The sequence below is a fragment of the Solanum verrucosum genome, unplaced genomic scaffold, assembly GCF_900185275.1.
Source record: "Solanum verrucosum unplaced genomic scaffold, falcon-dt-bn FXZP01000088.1, whole genome shotgun sequence".
NCBI classification, from domain to species: Eukaryota; Viridiplantae; Streptophyta; class Magnoliopsida; order Solanales; family Solanaceae; genus Solanum; species Solanum verrucosum.
This window is the reverse complement of record NW_026020077.1, coordinates 1812945-1838186: the sequence shown is the minus strand read 5'-3', so window position 1 is coordinate 1838186 and position 25242 is coordinate 1812945. Positions and strand designations below refer to the sequence as shown.

Here is a 25242-nt window from a genome sequence, read left to right as displayed (position 1 = left end):
GAGCTTACAAAGAAGACATCAATGTTGAATTTTGTTAGCTACGTGGGGTGGTCCATGATTAAATTTAACATTTTTTTTTATAAATTTGTTAAGTTTAAGATAAATGACCAAAATGAACACATTTGTTAAACATTAATGATCATTTCAATCAAGTGAAATATATTAATGACCAAAATGAACACTTTTATTTAGTATATATATTAAGGACCATTTCAATCAACTAAAATATATTAAGGATCAAAATAAATCATTACCTAAAACCGTTTTGATCATTTTCTCAAGTCTTCTACATGAAACATGCTCTTTCTTCTCATCTCTTACTGTACTTTTATTTAACCATATGAAGGAAACAAGGTGGGGGGTTGAGAAGATTCAAATTCTCACTGCACATACTTTGATCATATTCTAAAATGAATTAGGCAACTTATAATTTTATAGCTATGTTAATTTGAATATAGTTATTGCGTAGCTAAGTTTTCATTTTGTTACACGAAATTCACTAAATTATTTCTTATAATTAAAAAAAATTACTCAACTTACTTAAATATCACGAAAGCCGTTGAACTACTTAATTTTTTGTAGCTAAAAGCTACTTAATTTTGCATTATACATAAAGTCACTAGGAGAAAACAAATGAGACATTTTATATGATGTTTAAACAAAACTGAATTACTCTTTAGTTACAAAAGATATTTTTTGTGATATACTTATATAAAATGGATGAGTTATCCATTATAAAAAGGTAGTGAATACAGTACAATTAAATAAAACTTAAGTGATCATTTGAAAATTGAACTATGCACCATAAGGTGAATATATTAGATTTAAGTTACATTTTCCAATCTCTGTTAATTATGTTTTCGGTTTGAAATGATAACAGGTTGAACTCTTTTTAGAATTTAATTTAGAAAAAAATAGCATAGAAAAAATCTTTTACTTTATCCAAATGTGACGTACCAGATCTATCCTCCTTACTCGTCATATTTATTACGTAAAAACTCACTAAAAAGAGCAAAAAAATATATAATATTCTTTTATTAGACACACTAAAAAGCAAATGCAATAGATAACTCAGTTGAATTTTGGTGACACTTCACTATTTGCTCTCTTTTCTTCAAATGTGGAAAAAAAATGCGATTAGATTTCATATTGGACTAAAAAAAATATAGACTTATGTATTACCTACAAATTAAAAGCAAGATGTAGACAAAAATAACAATAATAAATTCAGTACAATTTCATAAGTAAGATCTGAAAATAGTAAATTATTCATAATTTTATCTTTATTTTTATAGAATAGATCAAAAGTTGTTCCTCACTGACCCTCAACAATCCACCTTCTTTATTTGGACTTGACAATGTGAACAAGCTCACGAATGCGAACTTTATAATAAGATACATATCAAAACCTCAATTTCTACCAAGCTAGATGGAAACAAAAAGAATCTAGGAAAATATTGTTTGATATTCCTATTATTCTATGTATGCACCTCTATTTAACTAGTCACAAATTTTTAAAAAGAAATTAATATTTTTAAAATTTATGATCTAAAACAAATTTTAGATTTATAAATAATTATAAGAAAAATTAAAAAATTAAATTATTTTTAAATATAGAAAAGTAATATTATATAAGCATACTGCATATAACATAAATTGAAATAGTAAAATAGTGATACATTGATTCGTTCTTATCTTGTTAGTTTTGTTGAGTAATTAAATTCCAAAATTACTTTGGAACGTCACCGCAAGTCCACAACACATGAAACATGCTCTTCAATATTTAATTCTTCCCTAATTTTTCACTTAACTTTTAACCCCAAACAAATTAATTAAAACAAAGAAAAAGAAAAAGGAAAAAGAAGAATTCCCTCATTGGAAATATTTTTAAATTCCAATAATGATCCGTTACTTGGAGTAGACAACCTAGTCCTAACTCTTAAGAGTAAGAGTATATCATCTAATTATGACTCAAATTAAAGTTTCTAAGTGTTTTGTCTTTTTATTTTTTATTTATTATTTATTGGGATGTGCCATAAAGGGGAAAGTGGTAGTCTAATTAAGAATACTCTTATCACTTTGTAAGTGGGACAACACGAACAAATATACTATATACCATATAATTAACAAAAAAAGGAGTAAAGGTCATCCTCACATATATTCCTATATAAAAAAAACAAAAAAACAACAACATATATTCCTATCTTCTTCTCATCATATAAAGAAAAAGATTTTATTTTTAAGAAAATAGAAATAATATTTAAAAATTTGAGTTATATTTGATTATGAATATAAATTAAAGTTGATTTTGATTTTTTATGAATAATTTGAAGAGAAAATAATTTTTTGCTGTATGGTGAGTAATTACTATATGGCAAGATAATTTCCTTGATCTTAAATAATTTGAGTTATATCTAGATTATTAATTACTCTCATTACTATATGGCAAGATAAATTTAAGATCAAGGAAATTATTTATTTGTTTGTTTCAATTGAAAAAGTAGTAGGTACTGTTTTCCCTGGTGATTTTAAATATACAATAGTGGAGTTTAATTGGTGATCCAAATCAATCACAATTATGAGTAGTTATATCACAAAGTCACTCAACTATATTTTGTTCTGTAAACCAAAAGTCAATTGACTAAGGATAGTTTTTTTTAGAAAAACACTCAACTTTGTTTTATAACCTGAAAATCATCTAACTTTGTTTTATAACTAAAAAGTTATTCAACTATTGTTATTTCATCTAGATAAATCACTCAATCAATTTAAATAATATTTTTAAAAAAGGTGCCCATTTTAACCATTTTATTATTGATGGAGCCACACGTCCTGTTTCTTCTTTGCTAAAATATTACACCATGTAAATGAATAAGTAATTTTCTTATTATGTACATATAAATTACACTATTTATAATAGAGTGACTTTTAAATTATAAAATAAAATTGAATAATTTTTCAAGAAAATAATCCACATTTGAGTCCATGAGTCATAAATGATCATCTAAGATATTATCTTTTTAAAAAATTACAATGTATAAATTATGTTCCGCTACTAACTCTACTGTGCTAAGCTCTAAACTCTTATCGATAAGTACTAACATTACATTCTTTCTCATCTAACAATCAAATCTAGGAGCTGTAGAGTTGTACCAATCAAAATTTTAAAAAAAAATTATTCTATACTTTAACGCTGTAAAGAGATTTGTAAGGGTCCACAATGCAGCAAGGCTAATAATTACTTATCCATTTTAGTATGAGCTTTTAGCTTATTACACCCTCTTACAAGCAAGGTACTTGATTCAATTTGTCCCCACCCAGGCCACCCTCTTTACTCAATTTTTTCTCACTATATATACCTTGCATGCATGCTTCACTAAATATCATCATAAACAAAGCTTAGTAACTTAAACCAATCTTTTCTTTTTCTTCAATTAAATCCCAAATTAGCAACAAAAAAAATGGCAAGTCATGCTTTGGTGCCTGCATCAACAACTCGCGGTATGAAGCCTACTCAACAGGCAATGGCTAAGCGAGAACGCCCCGTTTTCTCCTTGTCTGATGATCATGCTATGTCTAAGAAAATCCTGGATACTCATAATCCTGATGGTCGTGAAGTTGATGTTAATGTCATTCTCCACATTGCTGAGGAGGTGTTTCAACATGCCTATCCTGCTGGCATGGATGGCGTGCTTCATGTAACATTTTTCGTATACGTTTAGTTTCTTGTCAATACAACAATTAAAGTTTTGTTGGCTCTGTTTTGGTATGTAGCAGCAATAACTAACTTTTATGTTTCCAGGGCGCGGGAGCTCATCATCTTGAAGGTAATATTGAAGCATTGAAGTTGGAAGAGAAGGCCTCACTTGCCTTTGATGGCATACTCGAAGGATTGGCTTATATCATACACAAAGTCTCTTGCGAGGTAGTACTTCATACGATCTCCTCCCAATTTATAGGACATGCTATATACTGGTTACAAATCACAAGTTTCAAAAGTCTTTCTAAAATTCCGTACAGAGTCATTGATTGCACTACAATTGTGATTGCAGTTAACATGCAAGTGCTCAAGTGGAGGTCATGATACACATTCAACAACAATGTCAGTCTTAGGGATGCTCTCTGGCTACCAATGGGACGCAAAACTAGTCATATCTTTAGCAGCATTTGCCGTTACCTATGGTGAATTCTGGCTGGTGGCTCAGATGTTTGCCACTCATCCCTTGGCCAAATCTGTGGCCATCTTAAAACAACTGCCAGATATCATGGAACATCATGGTAGCCTCAGGTCTCGATTCGATGCTATCAATGAACTCATCAAAGCCATTTTGGAAGTAACCAAAATCATAATCGAATTCAAGAAGCTTCCTTCTCAGTACATACGTGAAGATCAACCACCTTTGTCTGTCGCGATTACTCACATTCCTACTGCTGTTTATTGGACTATTAAAAGTATTGTTGCTTGTGCTTCCCAACTTACTACCCTTCTTGGAATGAGCTATGAGTAAGCCTCCTCTGTTTTAAACAAAACTAATATTTTTTTCATCTAATAATTTGGTCCAAATTGAAGTAATTAACAATTGATTGATGCTGCAGCATGATAGTAGCAACGACAGCAGACACATGGGAAATGTCAAGTTCCACACACAAGCTGAGAAATATAAGCGAACACCTCAGAGCTGAATTAAACCGTTGCTATCAGCATATTCGTAAGTAACAAAATCATGATTTATTAAGTACTAAAATTGGGATTTTGTGATGGGCTTGTATTTACATCAATGTTCTGTGCAGAGGACAAGATGCACGTCGAGTACTTCCAAATGCTGGTGCACCTCTTTGAGGCAACACAATTCGACAACATGAAGATAATGAGGGCGATGATTTATATCAAGGATGATTTACTTCCACTTGAAGTCGGAACCACTCACACGAGGGTACATTCATAACTTGAAATTATGATCAATTTTTCGCTTTCATCTTACTTTTCCATGACTTGTATAATTCAATTTCAGGCTAGTGTTGAAGTGCTAAGAAGAAAGACTGTTCTACTGCTGCTGTCAGATCTTGAGGCTAGCCATGAGGAGATATTAGTACTGTCTCAAATTTACCTTGAGTCAAGGTCAAGGCCAGAATTTCAATACGAAATAGTGTGGCTTCCAATTGTGGATCGATCAAAGGGATGGAATGACGTGCAGGAAGAAAAATTTAAGGAGTTGCAAGCACTTATGCCGTGGTACACATTGCACCATCCATCCTTGTTAGAGCCAGCAATCGTCAAGTTCGTCAAAGAAAAGTGGCATTTCTCCAAGAAAATGATGCTTGTAACCTTGGATCCACAACAGGGCAAAGTTGCCTGTCCCAATGCTATTCACATGGCTTGGATTTGGGGAAATTTGGCCTATCCCTTCACTATTTCAAAAGAGGAATCTCTCTGGAATATGGAATCTTGGAGACTTGAGCTCGTTGTTGATGGCATTGATCCCAACTTAATCGATTGGGTAAAATCTTATACTAACATCCCCTCATATGCAAGCAATTTTTTTTTCACTTATATATATACTCAGTATAATTTTCTTGTCAAATACTAATTCTTTATAATTTTGATTTTAATCAGATGGCAAGTGGTAAGTTTATCTGTTTATATGGAGGAGAAGACATGGATTGGATCCGTAATTTCACAAAATCAGCACGAAGCGTGGCACAGAGAGCTGGGATCGACCTACAAATGTTATATGTAGGAAAGAGCAACAACAAGGAGAGAGTTAGAAGGATCAACAGCATGATAACCGCGGAAAATTTGAGTTACTGCTTGATGGACTTAACATCAGTTTGGTACTTCTGGACAAGAATTGAGAGCATGTTCTACTCAAAAATGCAGCTAGGGAAAACCATCCAAGAGGATAAAGTTATGCAAGAAGTGTTGACAATGCTGAGCTTTGATGGAAGTGATCAAGGATGGGCACTCATAAGCAGGGGATCATTCGAGATGGCTCGAGCTAAAAGTCAGATAATTACCAAGACATTGGAAGACTACACAATTTGGGAAGAAGACGCAAGATCTAAAGGATTTGTGCCAGCACTTATTGAATATTTCTTGCAATTGCACACTCCTCAGCATTGCAATCGCTTAATTCTTCCAGGACTTGATGGCGATATCCCTGAAATGATTGTTTGCGCTGAATGTGGAAGGGCAATGGAGAGGTTCTTCATGTACCGTTGCTGCACTGATTGAGCTGCTTTCTTCTATTGCTTGCTTTGGTTTTCTATGTTTTTCTTGTCTAAAATAATTGGTTGGTCTTTTGTACCACTTTAGGTTTTTTTATTATTATGTTGTAATGTCTGGCTATCAAAGGATTCCATGTCTTTGATCTGCTCTAGACTACTATTTGAGTGTGTAATAATTTATAGGTAATGAAATTGAGGGCACGTCTTATTCTAGTTATTTTTCGTCTTTTTTTTTTATTGAAAAATCTTATTGATACTTAAATAATAAAAGTGTGTTATCTCTCAAAGAATGAGATAATTACACTTACACACTTCAATATGGTATCATAGCGGGCAAAGATCTTATAAATGAGATGGTCAGAATTGTTGGAGAAAAAGTACAGAGAAAATCTGAAAATAATAAAAAAGAGAAGGAAAACTGCGACTACTTTTAATTTCTGATTAATTGGAAGTTACAGAATAACAAAATATGCCCACATGATATATAGGCTAAGTGATAAATAACTAATCCTAAAATATAGGTCCTATAACCCACTAAAACACTATTTCAGCAATACTAGGAAACCACCTAACAGAATGCAGAAGACTAGTTCAACCAAACTATCCATATCCTAATTTACATGTTTTTACTTTGTTTTGAATCACTTTTCAACATTCCCTCTTGATTCAAAACTACAGACACCAAATAATCCTCTGAAATAGCAAAATTTCTCTTTAGATAAAGCCTTAGTAAGTACATCTACTAGCTGGTCTTGTATCTTGCAATACTCCAATAATATTTCCTCATTTGCTACCAAATCACGAATAAAATGGTAACGAATATCAATATGCTTTGTCCTGTTGTCTTGGTCATGGAGATAGTTGCTTTATTGTCACAAAATATCTCTGTTGCTCCCTTCTGCACTTGTTGAAGGTCTGCTAATACTCTTCTTAGCCCGACGGCTTGACAAGCTGCTGAAGTTGCTGCAATATACTCAACTTTTGAGGTTGACAATGTAGTTGTAGCTTGCTTCTTTGAACTCCAAGTCACCGCACCTGAGCCTAAAGTGAAAATGTTTGCTGAAACACTTCGTCTGTCATCCAATGAACTTCCATAATCGCTATATGTGTACCCACACAATTTGAAATTATTGGTATTTAAGTACCAAATGCCATAGTCTAAAGTTCCAGCAATGTACCGCAAGATTCTCTCTGCTGCTTCATAATGTACCTTTGAAAGTTGTTGCATAAACCTTGAAACAACACCAACAAAAAATGCATTATCGGGTCTAGTGTGCGTCAAATTTATTAGACCTCCAACCAAGCTTCTGAACCTTCTTGCATCTGCTAACTCTTCTTCATTCACCTGCTGTAATTTTTCATTTATATTCAATGGTGTAGCCGCAGGCTTGCAATTGAGCATGCCAAATTTATTGAGAAGGTCTCTGCCATATTTCCTTTGTAAAAGAAATATTCCATCCTCTGTTTGGTAGACTTCAAGGCCCAGAAAATAATGCAATAACCCTATATCCGACATCTCAAACTCATTCATCATTTGAGACTTGAAATTATCCACAAGAGAATTAGAAGAGCTACTGTAAATGATATCATCAACATAAAGGCATATAATGATGAAATCATTACCTTCCTTCTTCACATATAATGTGGGTTCATTCTCACTTCTCATGTATCCATTTTTCTAGAAGTAACCATCGATCTTGCTATACCACGCTCGAGGGACTTGTTTCAAGCCATACAATGCCTTTTTCAGCTTGAACACCTTTGTTTCATTGCCTTCCTTTATGAAACCTTCAGGTTGAGTTACATAGACTTCTTCTTGTAAGTCTCTATTGAGAAATGCCGACTTGACATCAAATTGGTAAACTGGTCATTTCAACTGTACAACTAATGCTAGAACCAGTCTCACTGTTTCAAATTGAGCTACCGGAGAAAATGTTTCTTCAAAATCAACACCATACTGCTGTGCATAGCCTTTTGCCACAAGACGAGCTTTGTGCTTTTGTAGGCTACCATCTGCAGCAAATTTTGTTTTAAACACCCATTTCAGACCAATTGCGTTTTTCCCTTTTCGTAACTCCATCATTTCCCATGTTCCATTCTTTTCAATGGATTTCATTTCCTCCACCATTGCTTTCTTCCATTCTTCTTTTTCTTTCTGTAGCTTCTTCATAATTTAAGGGATCTGAAATAGAAAAAGCAAATTGACAAGTCGCATAAAGGTTATTAGCATACTTGGAATTTGGCGTTCTAAGCCTTATTGATCTTCTTAATGGAACTATCCCATCTGAAGACTCTTCATGAGTTGCTGAAATCGGTGAGATGGGTAACTCCATGGAAGAACCTGAAAGTGAACTTGCAGGGGTTGACCATTTTTCTTCTTCTTCAGTGATTCCAAGAGGCATATGAATCTCTTGTCGGGCCAACCTTTTACTACATTCCCAGCTTGTATTTTCATCAAATATTACATCATTTCTAACTAAGATCTTTCCATTAAGAGGGTTATACAATCTATATGCTTTGGATTGAATACAATAGCCAATAAAAATGCATTTTTCAGATTTCTCATCAAGTTTTTGACGAGCTTGTGACCAATGCATAAGCAACACATCCAAAAACTCGTAAATGACTTACATTTGGTCTCCTGCAATGCCAAGCTTCATAAGGAGTTTTATTCATGACGGCTTTTGTTGGTGAAACATTCAGTAAGTAAATAGATGCTGCCGCAACTTCTACCCAGAACTGATTCGAGAGTTCTTTTGCTCGCAACATGTTTCTTGTCATCTCCACAATGGTTCGGTTCTTCCGTTCAGCGACACCATTTTGCTCCAAAGTATAAGGAGTTGTTAACTCCCTATGGATACCAATTTTTTCACAAAACTAATTGAATTCGTTGGACACGAACTCTCCTCATCTATCTGTGCGAAGAACTTTGATACTGCAACTACTTTGGTTTTCCACCAAAGTTTTAAATTTCTGAAACTTTTCAAATGTTTCAGACTTGTTCTCCAGAAAATACACCCAACTCATGTGACTATAATAGTCAGTAAGCAACAAGAAATAACGACTTCCACCTAAAGACTTAGTCTGTATAGGACCACATAAGTCAGCATGTATTAGTTCTAAACATTTTGAAGCTCTCTATGCTTTTCCAACAGGAAAAGATTTCCTGGTTTGTTTTCCATAAATGCATCATTCACATAAATCAAGAGAGCTAATTTTCGGTAATCCAAGAACCATATCTTTATCACCTAGTAATTTCAGGCCCTTTATATTGAGATAACCATACCTCAAATGCCATAGCTTCGAGTCGTCCTTTGCATTTGCAGCGAGAGCAAAATTTTCCATGTTAGAAACGTCCAGCGGAAACATATTGTTTGGTGTCTTGGTGATGTGAACCTTTTTTCCCGACTTCTTGTTTGTAATGACACAAACATCATCATCAAACAAAAGAGAATATCCATCAGTTATTAGTTGTCCAACACTTAACAAATTGAATCCTAAATCTGTTACGAATTGAACATCATCCAACATTTTTACTTTGTCGTGGCTAGTGTCTACAACTACCTTGCCTTTTCCTTCAACCTGCATCTCTTTTGTGTTGCCAAGCTGTACCTTTTTATTTTGCTTCTCATCAAGGTCTCTGAACATAGATTTGGCCCCTATCATATGATTTGAACAACCACTGTCTACGAACTATATATCATTTGGCTTATGGTTTGTATCAATGCAAGCCATAAAACGATAATTCTCTTTCTCATTTTCTGGTCTTTAAACCAATAATCAGCCTTTATATGCCTATAGCGGTGGCAGTGATGACATTGAATATCATTCTTTGTGTTGCCTTGCTCATTGGACTGCCTATGCCCATTATTTCTTCCTCTGCCTCTTCCATAACCACGGCCTCGACCACCGCAAAATCCTCATCTTCCTCGGCCTCTACTTGCTGGACCATTATTATCTCCATATTTAGTGGTTGCGTCTTTCACTTGGAATGCCTTTTCTTCGTTCTTCTCTACTGATCGATTGATTCTCGCCTCATGAGCTTGAAGAAATCTCATCAGTTCATCAAAAGAAAAAACTGATAGATCCTTAGATTCTTCGATAGCCGCAACTACGTGATCAAATTTTGGATTCAAGCTTCTCAATACCTTTTCAACAATAATATGATCAGTAACATTCTCTCCATAGGATCGCATTTGATTGACAATTGTCATTGCTCTTGACAGAAAACTAGCAATAGATTCACCATTTTTCATCATCAAGGTTTCAAAGTCACGCCGAAGTGATTGCAGTCTCACCACAATGACCTTTGAATCTCCTTGAAACTCTTTCTGCAGAATAGACCAGGCTTGCTTTGATGTAGTTGCTGTTGCGATTCGTGAAAAAACGCTGTCATAGACAGACTGCTGGATAAATACCAGCGCCTTAGCATCTTTTTTCTTATTGTCTCGCAGCCTATTTTCTTCATCAGGATCTGTATATCCACGTTCTACTAAGTCCCAAAGATCTTGAGACTTGAGTATAGTTTTCATACGTATATTCCATAATTCGTAGCTTTCTCCCTTGAAGACAGGAATAAGTGGTTGTGCCACACTCAATGAACTACCGTTAGTTGCCATAACTGGCTCTGCTGCCAAATTTGTTGGAGAAAAAGTACAGAGAAAACTGGAAATAATAAAAAAGAGAAGGAAAACTGCGACTACTTTTAATTTCTGATTAATTGGAAGTTACAGAATAACAAAATATGCCCACATGATATATAGGCTAAGTGATAAATAACTAATCCTAAAATATAGGTCTTATAACCCACTAAAACACTATTTTAGCAACACTAGAAAACTACCTAACAAAATGTAGAAGACTAGTTCAACCAAACTATCCATATCCTAATTTACGTGTTTCTACTTTGTTTTGAATCACTTTTCAACAAGAATTTCGCTTAGTCAAACGAAAAACCATAAAATGAAAAGAATATTTAAACGTTGAATATGAACATCAATAAGTGCTAAAATGAGAAAAGCATAGACTTGTCTGTGTTGTCCCTCAAACCAATCAAAAGAGAGGGTTGTTTCTTTTGCCATAGTTCTCTCATGTCTTTCCTTTTCCGTCCATATCATTCACTAAAAAAATGTTATTCTTTTCTTAATTCATCCCACTTTAGCCTTGGTTAAGGCTTACTAGCCAACTCAAGATTTAAGTTTTATTTTTCAGTTTTTTCTCATTAAATATATTATTATATTTTTTATGTTATGTGTTTATATTTAATATTTTAAAAAGTTATAAAAAAATTTATATATAAATTTATGTTTTGCATCAAAAATATTGTATTCAAATTAATGTAACACGTTGGATTTGCCCTAGGGTCAAGCCCGTGGCGTGTGTCACGGGGCATGGCTGGAAAAATGAAGAGGAAAAAAGAAAAAAGAGTCTCACTTTTCAGTCAAATAAACATAAATGAGCCAATGAACATGGTCACCAAGTTTGAACATACCTTAATGAACAAATAATAGGGAGTATAGTTTTAATGTAAGTGGTTAGGGGGGTGTATGGTCGGTTTGGATTGGTTATTGGTCAAAATTAAAATCAAACTAACTTAATTGATTTTAAAATTCTCAAAACTAAATCAAACCAAATATAATATATATTTATCAGTTTCGGTCCGATTTACTTTGGTTATTCAGTTATTAACCATATACAAAAATACAAGAAATAATTCATTCAAAACGTGAAAAAAGCGACAACAATCCATTCAAAACAAAAAATAGTTAGAATGATTCACATTACATAACTTTGATTATTAAATTTACTACGAATAAAGCTTCAAAATTCATTATTTTGGCCTAGAAGGAAGAGACAATGACATTTTCAATCCCACAAAGAATTGTCATAGATTCTCGAATACATGAAGTCAATAAGATAAATGATCTCACTTTGGACATTTTTGCTTTCATAAGTAAATATAAATAAATTTTGATGAAAATGTATATAAGATATTTATAAATGTTAATAAAAATAGTATATTATGTATGCATAATAATAAAATATATGTATATAATTTATCAGTTTGGTTCGATTATTTCTTTGGTTTTTATTGAACAAAATCATAACCAACCCAAATACTATCGATTTTTAAAAATCTAAAACCAAACCAAATCAAACTCAAATAAAATCGGTTTTGTTTAATCGATTTGATTCGATTTTTCGGTTTGAAACAATTTTTATCCAAACCATGAACATCCATATAAGTGGTATACAGAAAATTTGTATATTATTTTATACGCCAATTAATTACGTAGGAATTATATATATATATATGACGCTTTTCATCTTTTGTTAAAGTTTATATTAAATTACATTATTTCATAGACCGACCGTATAAAGTTTCTAATCACTTATCCTCTTCCATGTTAGGTACTCACGTCCACGATAAAAAGAAATATTAGTGATTAGTTAGTTAAAGGCAGAGACGGAACATAATTTGAAGCTTATGAATTCTTAATTATAATTTTTTTAAAGTTCTAAATTTCGATCAAATACGCATTCTAGCTCCGCCACATGTGTTACATGAACGAAAATTGTCCTCTTTTCATTATCAAGAAGCTTCTCAGTTCTTACAGGGCAAGCCACCCAATGAAAACAGAAAGTTATTGACCAGATTCAGTTTTCACCTCTTTACCCTACCACCATCGAACATTTTCTTATTTAAAGCATTCATATTGTGCTGCTTCATTTCAACATAATAAAAGAAAAAAACATGCAATTCGATCACGCAATCTATACATGGTTACGTTCTTTCAATCGGAATTGGTTACTGTTCTTACATTTATAAGATTGTGAAGATGCCAAGAAAATTCACTATACATGCTCACTGTTTTTCACTTTAAAGTTTGAATTGATTGTAGAAATTAATTATAGATTTCATTCCAAAAATAAATGATCTCGACCGTTTATATTCTAGTTAGAATAAGTAAATAGTGAATCCGACCGCTTAGAGAAATCAAGGAATAAATCTGTTTGAAAAAAATAGGGTTTCCTGACAAATTCAGGGACCATATAGCTATTAATGAAGCAGACATGATTTTCCCAAAAGGTGATGTAACTCCTCCCACCAATTGGGCAACAAAAATGACCTCAACTAGTCAATCCCATTATTTACTTCACCTTGTCACTCTCTGCCATTGTACATTCTCTTTTGAATCCAATGAATTCTCCAATTTGCTTCATATTCATCTTTATGACACAGGTGGATACTATTCAGCCAAAGTACTAAATTGAAGCATATAAATTACCTGCATAAATAGTATATGAATGAATTATAATACATAAGGTTTAAGGTAATAGCAAACATAAACAAAAGAAATTAGGAAAATGAACTAAGCACTCTTGTCCCGAAATAATTGGGTAATGCAAATGGCAAATGAGGAATTTCACAGGTCAACTCATTAGAAGAAGAAATTATATCCATTGGGACCCTGGACGACTCAAATTTTCCACATAGGTCCCAACTTGACTTATGATGTCATTTTCCACACCACTTCTTATTACCTTAAATATCAGCCTTCAGAATTAACCACCAAGCAACTAAAAGAGACATCCTACTCCTCAAGCACCACCAGTGTGGTGCCTCATCCAACTCCCAATTCCACCACAATACTGCACCAATCCGATGGCCTTCACAGCCTCACATATACACCTTTCTTTTTTGTCTTTTTTCACTGTCATCCTTCTTGTTCAAGCAAAACTCAACCTGTACTCACCTGATCACAGTGCTCTTTTGCTTGTCCAAAAAGGCTTTGGCATCCCTGCTCACCGTAATGCTCTTGAGAACCCATGCAACTCTGTTGGAATATCATGCGAAAAACGACTCACAAACAATTCATACGTGCTAAGAGTCACAAGGGTTGTCTTCAAATCCTACGGGTTGAAGGGTACTCTGTCTCCTGCCATTGGGAGGCTTTCTGAGCTCAAAGAACTGTCCCTCCAAAACAACAAACTCTTTGACAGAATACCAACTGAAATCGTTGACTCGAGGAAATTGGAAATCTTGAACCTTCAAAACAATCAATTTTCTGGCAAAGTCCCACCTGAATTATCATCTCTAGTCCACCTTCGTACCCTTGACCTTGGCTCTAATGAGTTATCTGGGAACCTGAACTTCTTGAAATACTTTCCTAACCTTGAAAAACTCTCCCTTGCTGATAACATGTTTACTGGCAGAATACCTCAATCCTTGAAATCTTTCAGAAATCTCCGGCTCCTCAACATTTCAGGCAATAGTTTCCTTGAAGGTACGGTGCCTGTCGTGAGTCAAGTTGAGCACTTATCAGCAGACTTAAATCGAAAAGATTATGTTCCTAAGCGTTACATTCTTGCTGAGAACGAAAGAAGGCCAAGGCACAGCCCTGCAATGGCACCAGAGTCCAAATCAGGATATGCCCAAGCTCCAGGACCTAGTACAGTTGTAGTACCAGTAAAAAAAGACAAACACAACAAGATCAGAAGGAAGGTAGGCGCCTGGATTCTTGGATTCTTTGCTGGAGTTTTCGCTGGGGGGTTATCGGCGTTGGTCTTCTCCGTCCTCTTCAAGGTGCTTATGTTTTTAATCAGAGGGATCAGAAATGATTCAGGCTTAACAATTTTCAGTCCATTGATTAAGAAAGCCGAGCACTTGGCCTTTCTGGAGAACGAAGATGGATTGGAATCACTAGAACTCATTGGGCAAGGTGGATGTGGAAAAGTTTATAAAGCTGCGTTACCTGGAAGTGACGGAAAGATTATAGCCGTAAAGAAGATCATACAACCACCAAGGGATGCTGCAGAACTCACTGAGGAAGATAGCAAGGCTATGAATAAGAAAATGCGCCAGATTAAATCAGAAATCAAAATTGTAGGTCAAATCAGACACCGGAATTTGCTTCCCCTACTGGCACATATGCCAAGACCAGACTGCCATTACTTGGTCTATGAGTACATGAAAAATGGGAGCTTACAGGATACCCTCCAGCAAGTCAGAGAGGGGACACGGGAACTAGATTGGTCAGCACGTCACCGAATTGCAATGGGAATAGCTGCTGGACTCGAGTATCTCCATATGAATCATACTCAGCGTATAATTCACAGAGATCTAAAGCCAGGCAATGTCCTCCTTGATGATGACATGGAAGCTCGAATTGCGGATTTTGGCCTTGCAAAGGCTGTCCCAGATGCTCATACACATATTACAACTTCAAATGTGGCAGGAACTATAGGATACATCGCTCCAGAATATCATCAGACACTGAAGTTCACTGATAAGTGTGATATATACAGCTTTGGGGTGCTGCTAGGCGTGCTAGTTATGGGAAAGCTTCCATCTGATGAGTTCTTCCAGAACACTTCTGAGATGAGTTTAGTGAAATGGATGAGAAATGTCATGGCTTCTGAGGATCCAAACAGAGCAATTGATCCAAAGCTGATGGGTAATGGAAATGAGGACCAAATGCTTTTGGTTCTCAAGATTGCCTGCTTTTGTACCCTGGAGAATCCTAAGGAGAGGCCTAATAGTAAGGATGTTAGGTGCATGTTGATGCAGATCAAGCATTAAGTATGTAGTGGATAACTTACAGTAAATAAAAGTTTGTCATGAAACTAAGATAGTATTTCTTGTGTATGACGGTCCTTGTGTATTCTGTTACATCTCCAATATGAGAGACTGTCCTTGTGTGTTTTGTTTCCTCTCCAAAATGAGAAGTTTATATTTATTTAGCTGTATGAAAGTTCTTTGCACAAGTTTCCTCTGCTATATTATGATACCTTAAAGCATGGTACGAAATGTGAATCGAATTCTTTCCACCAGATGCAGAAACTACTAATTCTATTGTCTGTACTCTGTAGTTGGAGATGTGAATGGCACTCAGTCCAGTAACTACTAATTCTCCGATATGATCAATATAGAAACACTTGTATTCACAAGCAAGAGAATTGGTCTATAAAACTCTAAGATCATGGAAGATTTTAAACATGAAACAGAAAGCATATCCTTATTCGGTTCATTAGTATGATACAGCAAGCATTCGAAGAGGAAACAGTGTTTTAACCACTAATAGAGTAACAACCAATGAACTTATTTAGGATATCTGGCAAAAAAACCTGATCATCTTGCACGCAGAAGACGCCAATAACATGATTGCTTCTCCAGGTAATAGCTCTAAAGGTGTAGAACCAGAATCCTCCATGCTGTGAGCAATAGCTAAAAGCCAGAATTGTACCAATCATGAATTCAAATTTCCTATATGTTTTACTTCATTCAATGGTCTTAGCAAATATATATATATATATGTAACGGAGATATGTAGCATGCCTCTAAGGGCTAGAAATCTATTTATCTTTTTTTGTGATTTTTTTGAAAAATACAAAAAAATCACCTAAATATTAAAGATAATCACATTTAAATCTTCCTTTATCAATAGTCATATTTAATTTATTTTATCATTAATGTTGTTAGTTTCTTTTCCTTAATATTTCTCAATTTCTTCTTTTTAGCATTTTAATTTCCTCCCTAAATCCAATTATTACACTATTAACTCTCTTTTTTATTTCTCAACTTTTACTCTTTTAATGCTATATTTTAATTTGTAAATATACGTTTACTCAAAACTCTTTTGCCTTTTCTTACATTTTATGTTCTGTTCTTTCTTATTTTAATTTCCTCCCTAAATCCAATTATTATTACACTATTAACTCTCTTTTTTAATCCAAATATTTCTCAATTTTTACTCTTCAAATGCTATATTTTATTTTTGGGAAAATGCATAAGTACCCCCCAGCCTATGCCCAAAATTCCTGAGGCACATCTAACCTTTACCAAGGTCCTATTACCCCCGAACTTATTTTTTAGTTAAGTTTTTACCACTTTTCGGCCTACGTGGCTGAGTCCGTGACTTCACCTATGTTAGGCGAGTGGGTGCAGTTTTTACACAGCACTGACTAATAAAAATTGGCCATGTGTTAAAATAAACTTGAAAAAAATAAATATTAACTCAATTGTCTTCTTCTTTATTATTGTTCTTCATGTTTGGAAAAAAAAAACCTCCATTATCATAAGTTAAATTGCTCCTTTCTTCGAAAAGCTAACAAAATAAAATCAAGAAAAAACTAACCTTTGAACTCAACCACGATTCTTGATGACTTAGAAGTAGGGGTGTACATAGGTCGGTCTGGTTTGGGTTTTCATTAAAAAAAACCTAAACCAATTATGTCGGTTTATTAAATCTAAATACCAAATCAAACCATGCAAAGTCGGTTTTTTTTGTTTCAGTTTTAGTCGGTTCTTTCGGGTTTTTTTCGGTTTTTTACAACTTAACGGTGTTTGAAAAAGAGATCAAATCTATTTTCACCTACCTGTGTGATAAGCTAAACTTAAGAAACGTTAAATGAATAGAAATTTTCGTAAAGACGGTAAAATTCACATGAGTACAAATTATTTTTTTTTGAAATATCAACGTTCATTATGTTAAATTAATAAGATTAAAGGATACAGTCAAACTGAATACAAAACGAAATATTTACAAAGTAAATTGTTAAATTCAAATTTGAAAACTATAACAATATAATTGTAACTTCGGATCTTAATACAAAATAAAATATTTACAAATTTTGCAAGCCCAAATTTGAAATAACATATATAAACATTGAAAACTATAAACTAGCTAAAATATATTGACAAAGTAGATTATAAGTAATATTTTTTTAATCTAAAAATTATATATATATAATATTTACAAAATTTTACAAACCCAAATTTGAAATAAAATATATAAACATTAAAAACTATAAACTAACTAAAAATATATTAACAAAGTAGATTATAAATAATATTTTTTATCTATAAATAAAATTAAATTATATATATAATATTTACAAAATTTTACAAGCCCAAATTTGAAATTTTTTTCAAGATTGGGACTTTCTTGAATATTATATATTATATTTATTATATAGTAGAACTTATATTTACAAATCATTTGTTATAATCTTTAAATAACATACTAAAATCTACATGATAATTTTTTTAAGTCCCTTAAATTGTCAATCATTATTATAATTTTGGCTTAGAGTTTATTTACTTTTTTTTTTTTTTTCAATTTTTCTTATTTCTCTATTTTTATTATAGAATAATAAATATGTCAATTAACCGTTTATCATATTCTTTAAAAATGTAAAATTTGATGGTCCTTCTTTTCATTACTCCCCATAATTCTTTATCATAATAACCGCTAAAATAATTAATAGTCGTGACATTATTTTGGTATTCATATTGTAGTAAACCTTTTAACTTATTATATTTTTGATACGTACTTCTTATATTTATGTTTTAATTTGACTTGATTAATAAAATGAAGATTATTGAATGACGATCAGCTTATGGAAATAAATGTTGACAAGAACTCAAAAAATTGTGCATTAATTTCATATTTTTTCTTTATTTTTTAATGATTAAGATTATTATATATTCTCTCTATAATTTTCTTTGTATATACAAATTTTTTATTGTTGCAAGTTTATAATTTCTTTTGATTCAAAATGACAACTTATGAATTTGTTGGAAGTCAGATAACTACTAACCAACCATTTTTCCTTAAAAGTATCTTTTCTATCTATGTTTTGTTTTATTTAACCGCGCGAAGCGCAGATAAGTTCACTAGTTATTGAAATAAGAAAGGCATCCTAGAACCAGAAATTGCAAAAACTAGTGCTTCCATTTTCATTTGAATGTTCTTGTATATCCTACAATGTTGTGTCCTAACTTATCAATAACATTGAATGGATTCAGACCTCACTTTGTTTTATTCCTTTCGGTTTTACGTAAGCACTAAATTACAAAATGGTGTATCACCTCATTCCTCTGCAATAAAAATCTGCAATTGTTAATCTTAGAGCAGACTATGCATGCAATTGCAAATATGAAACATTGCCAGACAGGATAATATACCATTAAGTTTCGTCTTCAAAACATTGATAAAATACATGGTATAAGATTTACCTTACTTGCTTTTGATCTAGCAATTTCGCAAATGTGCAGTCATCCTTGCCAAATTGCACTTTGTGAAGGAAAGTTAAGTGATTCAATCACAATGCATGACAATAATTTCTAGCACTAAAAACGTCTTCAATGAATAAGATTGAATAGAAAACTAATATAAAAAGGGGAAAATTGTATATAATAGCAAACTATTAATTCGCATTAAATGCTATAAATATAGTTTGATTTAATTGTACCTCATAGCAAACTGTTGCTATTTCACCTCTCTCCTCGTGAATCTCGCTCGCCACTCTCGTTCTCTCCCTCGCCTCTCTCATTTTTTATACAAACGCAAGTGTATAAAGTGCGTTTGTGTTTGTATAAAGCAAGAGAAAATTGTGTATATACATATATTTTCGTTCCCCTCTCTCCCCTCTCCCAGATCTCGCTCGCCACTCTCCCAGATCTCGCTCTCTCACTCGCCTCTCTCACTTTATACAAAAAACGCAAATTGTATAAAATGCGTTTGTGTTTGTATAAAGTGAGAGATAATTGTATATATACATATATTTTCATTCCCCTCTCCCAGATCTCGCTCTCTCACTCGCCTCTCTCACTTTATACAAAAACGCAAATGTATAAAATGCGTGAAAATTGTATATATACATATATTTTCGTTCCCCTCTCTCCCCTCTCCCAGATCTCGCTCGCTCACTCACTTCTCTCGCTTTATACAATTGATCTTTGTGTATATGTATACCAAAGCAGATTATACAACTGTTTTTTTTTGTATATGTATAGCGAATTATACATATATATGTTGCTATGGAGCGCAATTATGCAAACTTTGCTATAACATACAAATATGAATTTTGTGTTTGCTATATTTGCAAGTTGCTGTATAAAAATTGTGATTATCTTAAGAAAACAAAAATTTCTTCAGGAGCATTTTCTAAAAGAACTAACATGTGCTACATACTAATTTAGTTAGTCCAACAGCTACAAAAGAAATCATCCAACATCTTGCATGTTTAGAGGAGAAATGTGGCGCATTCCTATTTTTAAAAAGATAAACCCCATTTTTGCACTCTACAGACATAACTTTATAAATTTCATATCTTGTTCAACTGTTCAAGTACCTTAAAAATCTAAAAGTAACTGAGGAAGTATCCTCTCTAGATGAGTTGCTTCGATTTTGACACTGCCCTCAGCTTCAGCAATAGTAGCAGCACGTTGTATAGCTTCTACATCAAGGAAACAGATCTCAAAAATAAAAAGAATGCAGGGGAAAGTTTAACCAAGTAAATAACATAATTTTTCTTCATTGATGGTCAAACCTGCTACAAAGACTCGGAGGAGTTCAGAGCTCAGCTTCAGTGCATTTGCATTGGCTTTTATCATCAACACAGAAACACACACATGAGACGGATAACTCATTGTCCGAGGAACGTACGTATTCCACTTTCAGCTAATATATAACAAACCAGAGGTCCAACACATACAAGAAAATGTAAATACCAGTATAAGAAGCAGTTACTAAAGGTGGGCTAAATGTAGTTCTTGTTAAAGGTTAGATATGTCATTGTTATCAAGAAGGTAATACACAGAAAAGCTTGCTTGCCACAACCCACATTGCTAGTACATCTAAAGCCATTACAAGAAATGAGAAATGGCAAAACAAAACAGAAATTAAACCTTCTTCGTTGTCTTCCCTTTACTTTCGAGTTATGCTACCTTACTTGTCATGAAGAGACTAACAATGGTACAATAAAATAGAAAAAAAGGGAGAAGTATATTAGTTTACTTTTCTGATTGATAAAAGCACAAAGAAATATCTTGCTCAGAAATCCTTGCAACTTGCCATGAGTGACATTTAAACTGAATCTTCCTCTAGTAAAAATTTGGGGAATATCCTAACTGGATCCTAGAACAAATGTACTAATTCTTTTCACTAATGTTTAAGTTCGTCTACACCAGGTTACAAGTAAGAGAAATTTGAATTTTAGACTGAGAATGTCTCCGTGATACATAAAATAAAGCAAACACGACCTTCACGGAAAGCAATAATGCAATCTTTTTGTCTTTCTCTTTACCCTTTTGTTAGGGTAAAAGAACTAAGAGTGTACATTTGCTGTGCAGCGATGACCTGGGTTGTAGAATTGGAATTAATCTTGTTATAACTTTATTCATGTGCTCTCTATTTACCATTGCACATCTATTAAGCACCTGCCCTATCTTTATCATGTCTTACGCCTTTCTTAAGATATGTAATTGGCTTCTGTAATTCCATTATGGGCTACCTTGAAGGGGATGTTCCTAAATAAGTTAATTGAATTCTTTTACGTTCTAATTTGTTTATTTCCAAAATATTTAGATAGATCATGCCTTAATCCACATTTTAAAAATCCAAAATAAACCTAAAAGCAATCTCACTTAAAAAGTCTAAAACCTCCGGAGTGTATTTAACCAATTGAAGCAATATCCAAATTCGAAACCATGATTCTAAAAGTAATCAGAAAGACATGCTAATATTCAACACAGTTAGCATACTTGAGCTGAAAACAAATGTATTAGCCGAGTTCTTACCAAAAGTAGGCCGAATTCTCTTTGATGAGCTAGCCCCAACCTACAAACACATTTACAAAATGCTTTCAAGCTCAACAACACACACAATAATTCCAACAAAGTTCGCAAACTCAAGCAAAACAATTGAAAAAGTATCAAAAACAACAAATAAATAATGTTAAAATGAAAGGATTGATGAATTCTGCTTACCTCGTTCTCTATATTCTCAGATAATTCATTTTTCCCACGTTCTGCGAAAATTATCAAATACGTAACGAGAAAATGAAACCAATAAAATTCAATTGAAGAAGAAAAAGTGAAATTGAACCTGCAGCTTTTCTTTTCCAAACAAGCTTGAAAATTTCGTGAACCAAATCCTGTTTAAAGCCAAACAAAGTAGTTCTAGATTTTCAGATCAACTACTTTCGTCAGAGAACAAATTCATGGAAACTGAATAGCTAAGTAGAAGGAATGATTACAGGATCGAAGGTGTTCTCCTTCTCCATTGAATTGCTCGCTCATTCAAATGAACAATGAATCGCAACAAAACTAAAAATAGGGCAAAAACAAAAAAGATTCTCAGTGGACAAAACAATATGAAAGCAGCTATATAGCACCAGGAAGCCCTTATAGCTCAGTGGTAGAGCGTCAGTCTTGTAAACTGAAGGTCCGCAGTTCGATCCTGCGTGAGGGCAATTACTTTTGTTTTTATGAATTTTATCTTTTTTATTTATTCAAATTAGACCCATAGAGATTACATTTCTTTTGGGCTGGGGCAAGTGAGCTTTCTAGAATCGAGGAAATGACATATATATATAGTTATAATTAGCAATAAATAGCCCAACATTAATTAGCATTTAATAGACAAATAAAAAAATAAGCACAAAATGGCCCAAATTAATAAATGACATTTTAATAGTTTTTTTTTGTTTTCCTCGTATAACCAATATCACTAAACAACAAAAACAACGAAAACATAAAAATTATATACAATACGTAACCGCCTAAAAACGTAAATTATGTATTTTCATATATTTTTTTGTTCGTTACTTGATTAAAAAAAATCAATTGTATACTTGATGATTGTATATAGGTAGAAGAATGGTGTATTCATTCACTTAGTATTAGTATACATGTATAGCTATGTTATCCCCTCTAGTGTGTGTATATTAAAAAATCGAACACTTTATGTATTCATTCACTTATCCTATGTATACACTGCATTGAAGATTTTGTTTTAATCATGAACATCATGTATGCATTGCATTCATGTATACATATATGTGTATTCATTCTCTCAAAATTTGTATACATTCCAAATTCTTTCTTCAGTAAATGAGAATTGCACGTGGAATATAAAAATGCTCAATAGCAAACACACAAGTCGAATCGGATAACGAGAAGAACTTACATGGCTTTAAATTTTAGAGTTATGGATGGAGAATCCACAAAATTAGAATTAGAATCCACAAAATTAGAATTAGAATCCCCATTTTTATGAATAATCCTAGGATAACTTTCTTAAACATGACAATTGATACCCACAATTAATTACTATTACGTAAATTTTTACCTAAATTAGAAATAACTTTCAATTTCAAAAATTAAAACCCCAAAAAAAATTGAACGACAATACAAGAGGGGATCAAACATAGGCTAACAATTAGAGAAATTGACGGGTAGACATCAACAAACCCAAGAATTTAAAAGCGAAAGAGAAAAAAATACACTATGGACGAATATTTTTATAGAATTCAATATGTAAAACTAATAAACAAGAAAGTAAATCATCTTTTATTCAAAGTAATGAAGAAGAAGAATTGAATAAATATTTACATAATCAATAAAAAAACATCATTCAAAAGAATCGTGTGTGTATGGGAAAGAAGAGAAAAAAAAGCCAGAAAAAAACCACTTCCCAATAAAAAAGGACATCATGCTGCCATATCCTAAAATTATTTAATTTAATTAAAAAAAAAACTTCCCAACACGTGGGCTACTAATTGCAAAATTTAATTTTTAAAAACCTTTTTTTGTTAAGAAAATAAAAGATGGCTATATATTGCCAATTAGTAAAATGGGATGTCATGTTGTGCCATTTTTTCTAGCGAATTTAGGGGCATCATTTAAGTAATGGCCAATTATAGAGGCACCATTTATAAATTTAGCCAGTTCAGAATCAAACCTAAATACTAGTAACAAGTAACAAAGACATACACAACTTTGAGCTACTTATTCGACATACATCCATATCATATATATTAATTTTATATTTTAAATAATTATGTATCTTATCACTAATTAAGAGCTTACTATCGTATAAGATACACCTAGATATATTTATTTTTTATACCAAAGACACTAAAATAGGGAGAGAGGCGAACGAGATAGAAATGTAGCTCAAATACATGCAAATGACATCAAATACATACAGACGCGCGAGCAAGATGGGAGAGAGGTGAATGAGATAGACATGTATCTCAGATACATGCGAATCACACTAGATACACATTAGATACATGTATCTGGTGTGATTCACATGTATCTGATATAATAGATACATAGGAGAGTGGGGTGGGAGGCAAGCGAGATTTGTCTATATATTCCAAATACAAGTGAATCCATTTGGATATACAATGTATCTAGAACAAGTTGCATCTAATTTTGACTTCATGTATTCCAAGATACATGTATTTGAACGTATCTAGACGCACCAAAATCTAGTAAGATTCATAATATTACAAATTTGAGTTTACGTATCTAACTAATTAGCTCCTAATTAAACTAGTGGAATTTTATAAGCTCCCCTCAATTTTAACGTTTTAATTTGTTGCCTCCTTTCTGTGAATACCAACAATGACACTAATTTGCTCAAAGTCTAGCTAATCCACTCGACTAACATCAAAGTTCAAAAGCAATAATTAAAGATGGTGTATTCTTCAGAAAACAACCTTAAATTTATATACCCTCATCTCTTAACGCTAAAAACTAAAATCCCATTGAGAGCATTTTGTTGTTGTTGTGATGACTACACAAATTTTGTATTAAAAAAATAGGCAACAAAATGTTAGAATTAACGGGGATCAATTTTTTAGTCCATTACAGATCATTTTCTTTTAGCTATATGGCTATTGGCGTTTGACCACGAAAATCAAAAGAAATATTCATTTTATTTTGAATTTTCAAAGTTGAAATTAGAGTTGGAGTTTTGTTTACCATAATTTTTAGTAAGAATATTTGAAATTTGAATGTATTAGATCTTTTGGATATGATTTATACCTCACAATATATAAAAACTAACAAAATCACCCAACTCAACTGATTTAACTCAAATATATAATCAAATTTGTTCTAAAAGAGTAATTATCTCAAAATTAGATAGTCACATAGTGTCATAGATTAGATCCCATATATATACGAGCTACTACGCACACATCATTACAAACATTTTT

The 25242-nt window shown here is 32.8% G+C and overlaps 4 protein-coding genes and 1 non-coding gene across 9 annotated transcripts in view; 3 read left to right on the top strand and 2 right to left on the bottom strand.

The window, feature by feature from the left end:
* Nucleotides 1–25242, bottom strand: part of LOC125823993 (protein-L-isoaspartate O-methyltransferase 1-like) — a 41080-nt gene that overhangs the window by 7228 nt on the left and 8610 nt on the right. The window lies entirely within an intron of this gene.
* On the top strand, nucleotides 3420–6427 carry LOC125823975 (protein SIEVE ELEMENT OCCLUSION B-like). The gene is made up of 7 exons (XM_049503326.1): nucleotides 3420–3698; nucleotides 3803–3925; nucleotides 4053–4504; nucleotides 4597–4709; nucleotides 4792–4934; nucleotides 5013–5498; nucleotides 5615–6427. Exons 1-7 carry the CDS (start codon nucleotides 3462–3464, stop codon nucleotides 6230–6232), a joined length of 2172 nt encoding a protein of 723 aa, XP_049359283.1. The 5' UTR covers nucleotides 3420–3461; the 3' UTR covers nucleotides 6233–6427.
* Nucleotides 13564–16057, top strand: LOC125823982 (leucine-rich repeat receptor-like serine/threonine/tyrosine-protein kinase SOBIR1). Its single transcript, XM_049503333.1, has one exon. It carries the CDS (start codon nucleotides 13892–13894, stop codon nucleotides 15806–15808), a length of 1917 nt encoding a protein of 638 aa, XP_049359290.1. The 5' UTR covers nucleotides 13564–13891; the 3' UTR covers nucleotides 15809–16057.
* On the bottom strand, nucleotides 16412–22348 carry LOC125823996 (protein MHF2 homolog). Of its 5 annotated transcripts, XM_049503351.1 has the most exons (8): nucleotides 22270–22348; nucleotides 22119–22167; nucleotides 22001–22041; nucleotides 21812–21851; nucleotides 20563–20616; nucleotides 20365–20469; nucleotides 19247–19290; nucleotides 16412–16440 (listed from the first exon to the last, which is right to left on the bottom strand). In XM_049503351.1, exons 1-6 carry the CDS (start codon nucleotides 22294–22296, stop codon nucleotides 20366–20368), a joined length of 315 nt encoding a protein of 104 aa, XP_049359308.1. In that variant the 5' UTR covers nucleotides 22297–22348; the 3' UTR covers nucleotides 16412–16440; nucleotides 19247–19290; nucleotide 20365. The 5 variants fall into 5 exon arrangements, with proteins under 5 accessions (XP_049359308.1, XP_049359307.1, XP_049359310.1 ...); XM_049503350.1 differs by lacking the exon at nucleotides 16412–16440 and having other exon boundaries at nucleotides 19094–19290; XM_049503353.1 differs by lacking the exon at nucleotides 16412–16440 and having other exon boundaries at nucleotides 19100–19290; nucleotides 20365–20466.
* TRNAT-UGU (transfer RNA threonine (anticodon UGU)) lies at nucleotides 22414–22485 on the top strand. Its single transcript has one exon. It is a non-coding gene; the product is annotated as a tRNA-Thr (tRNA).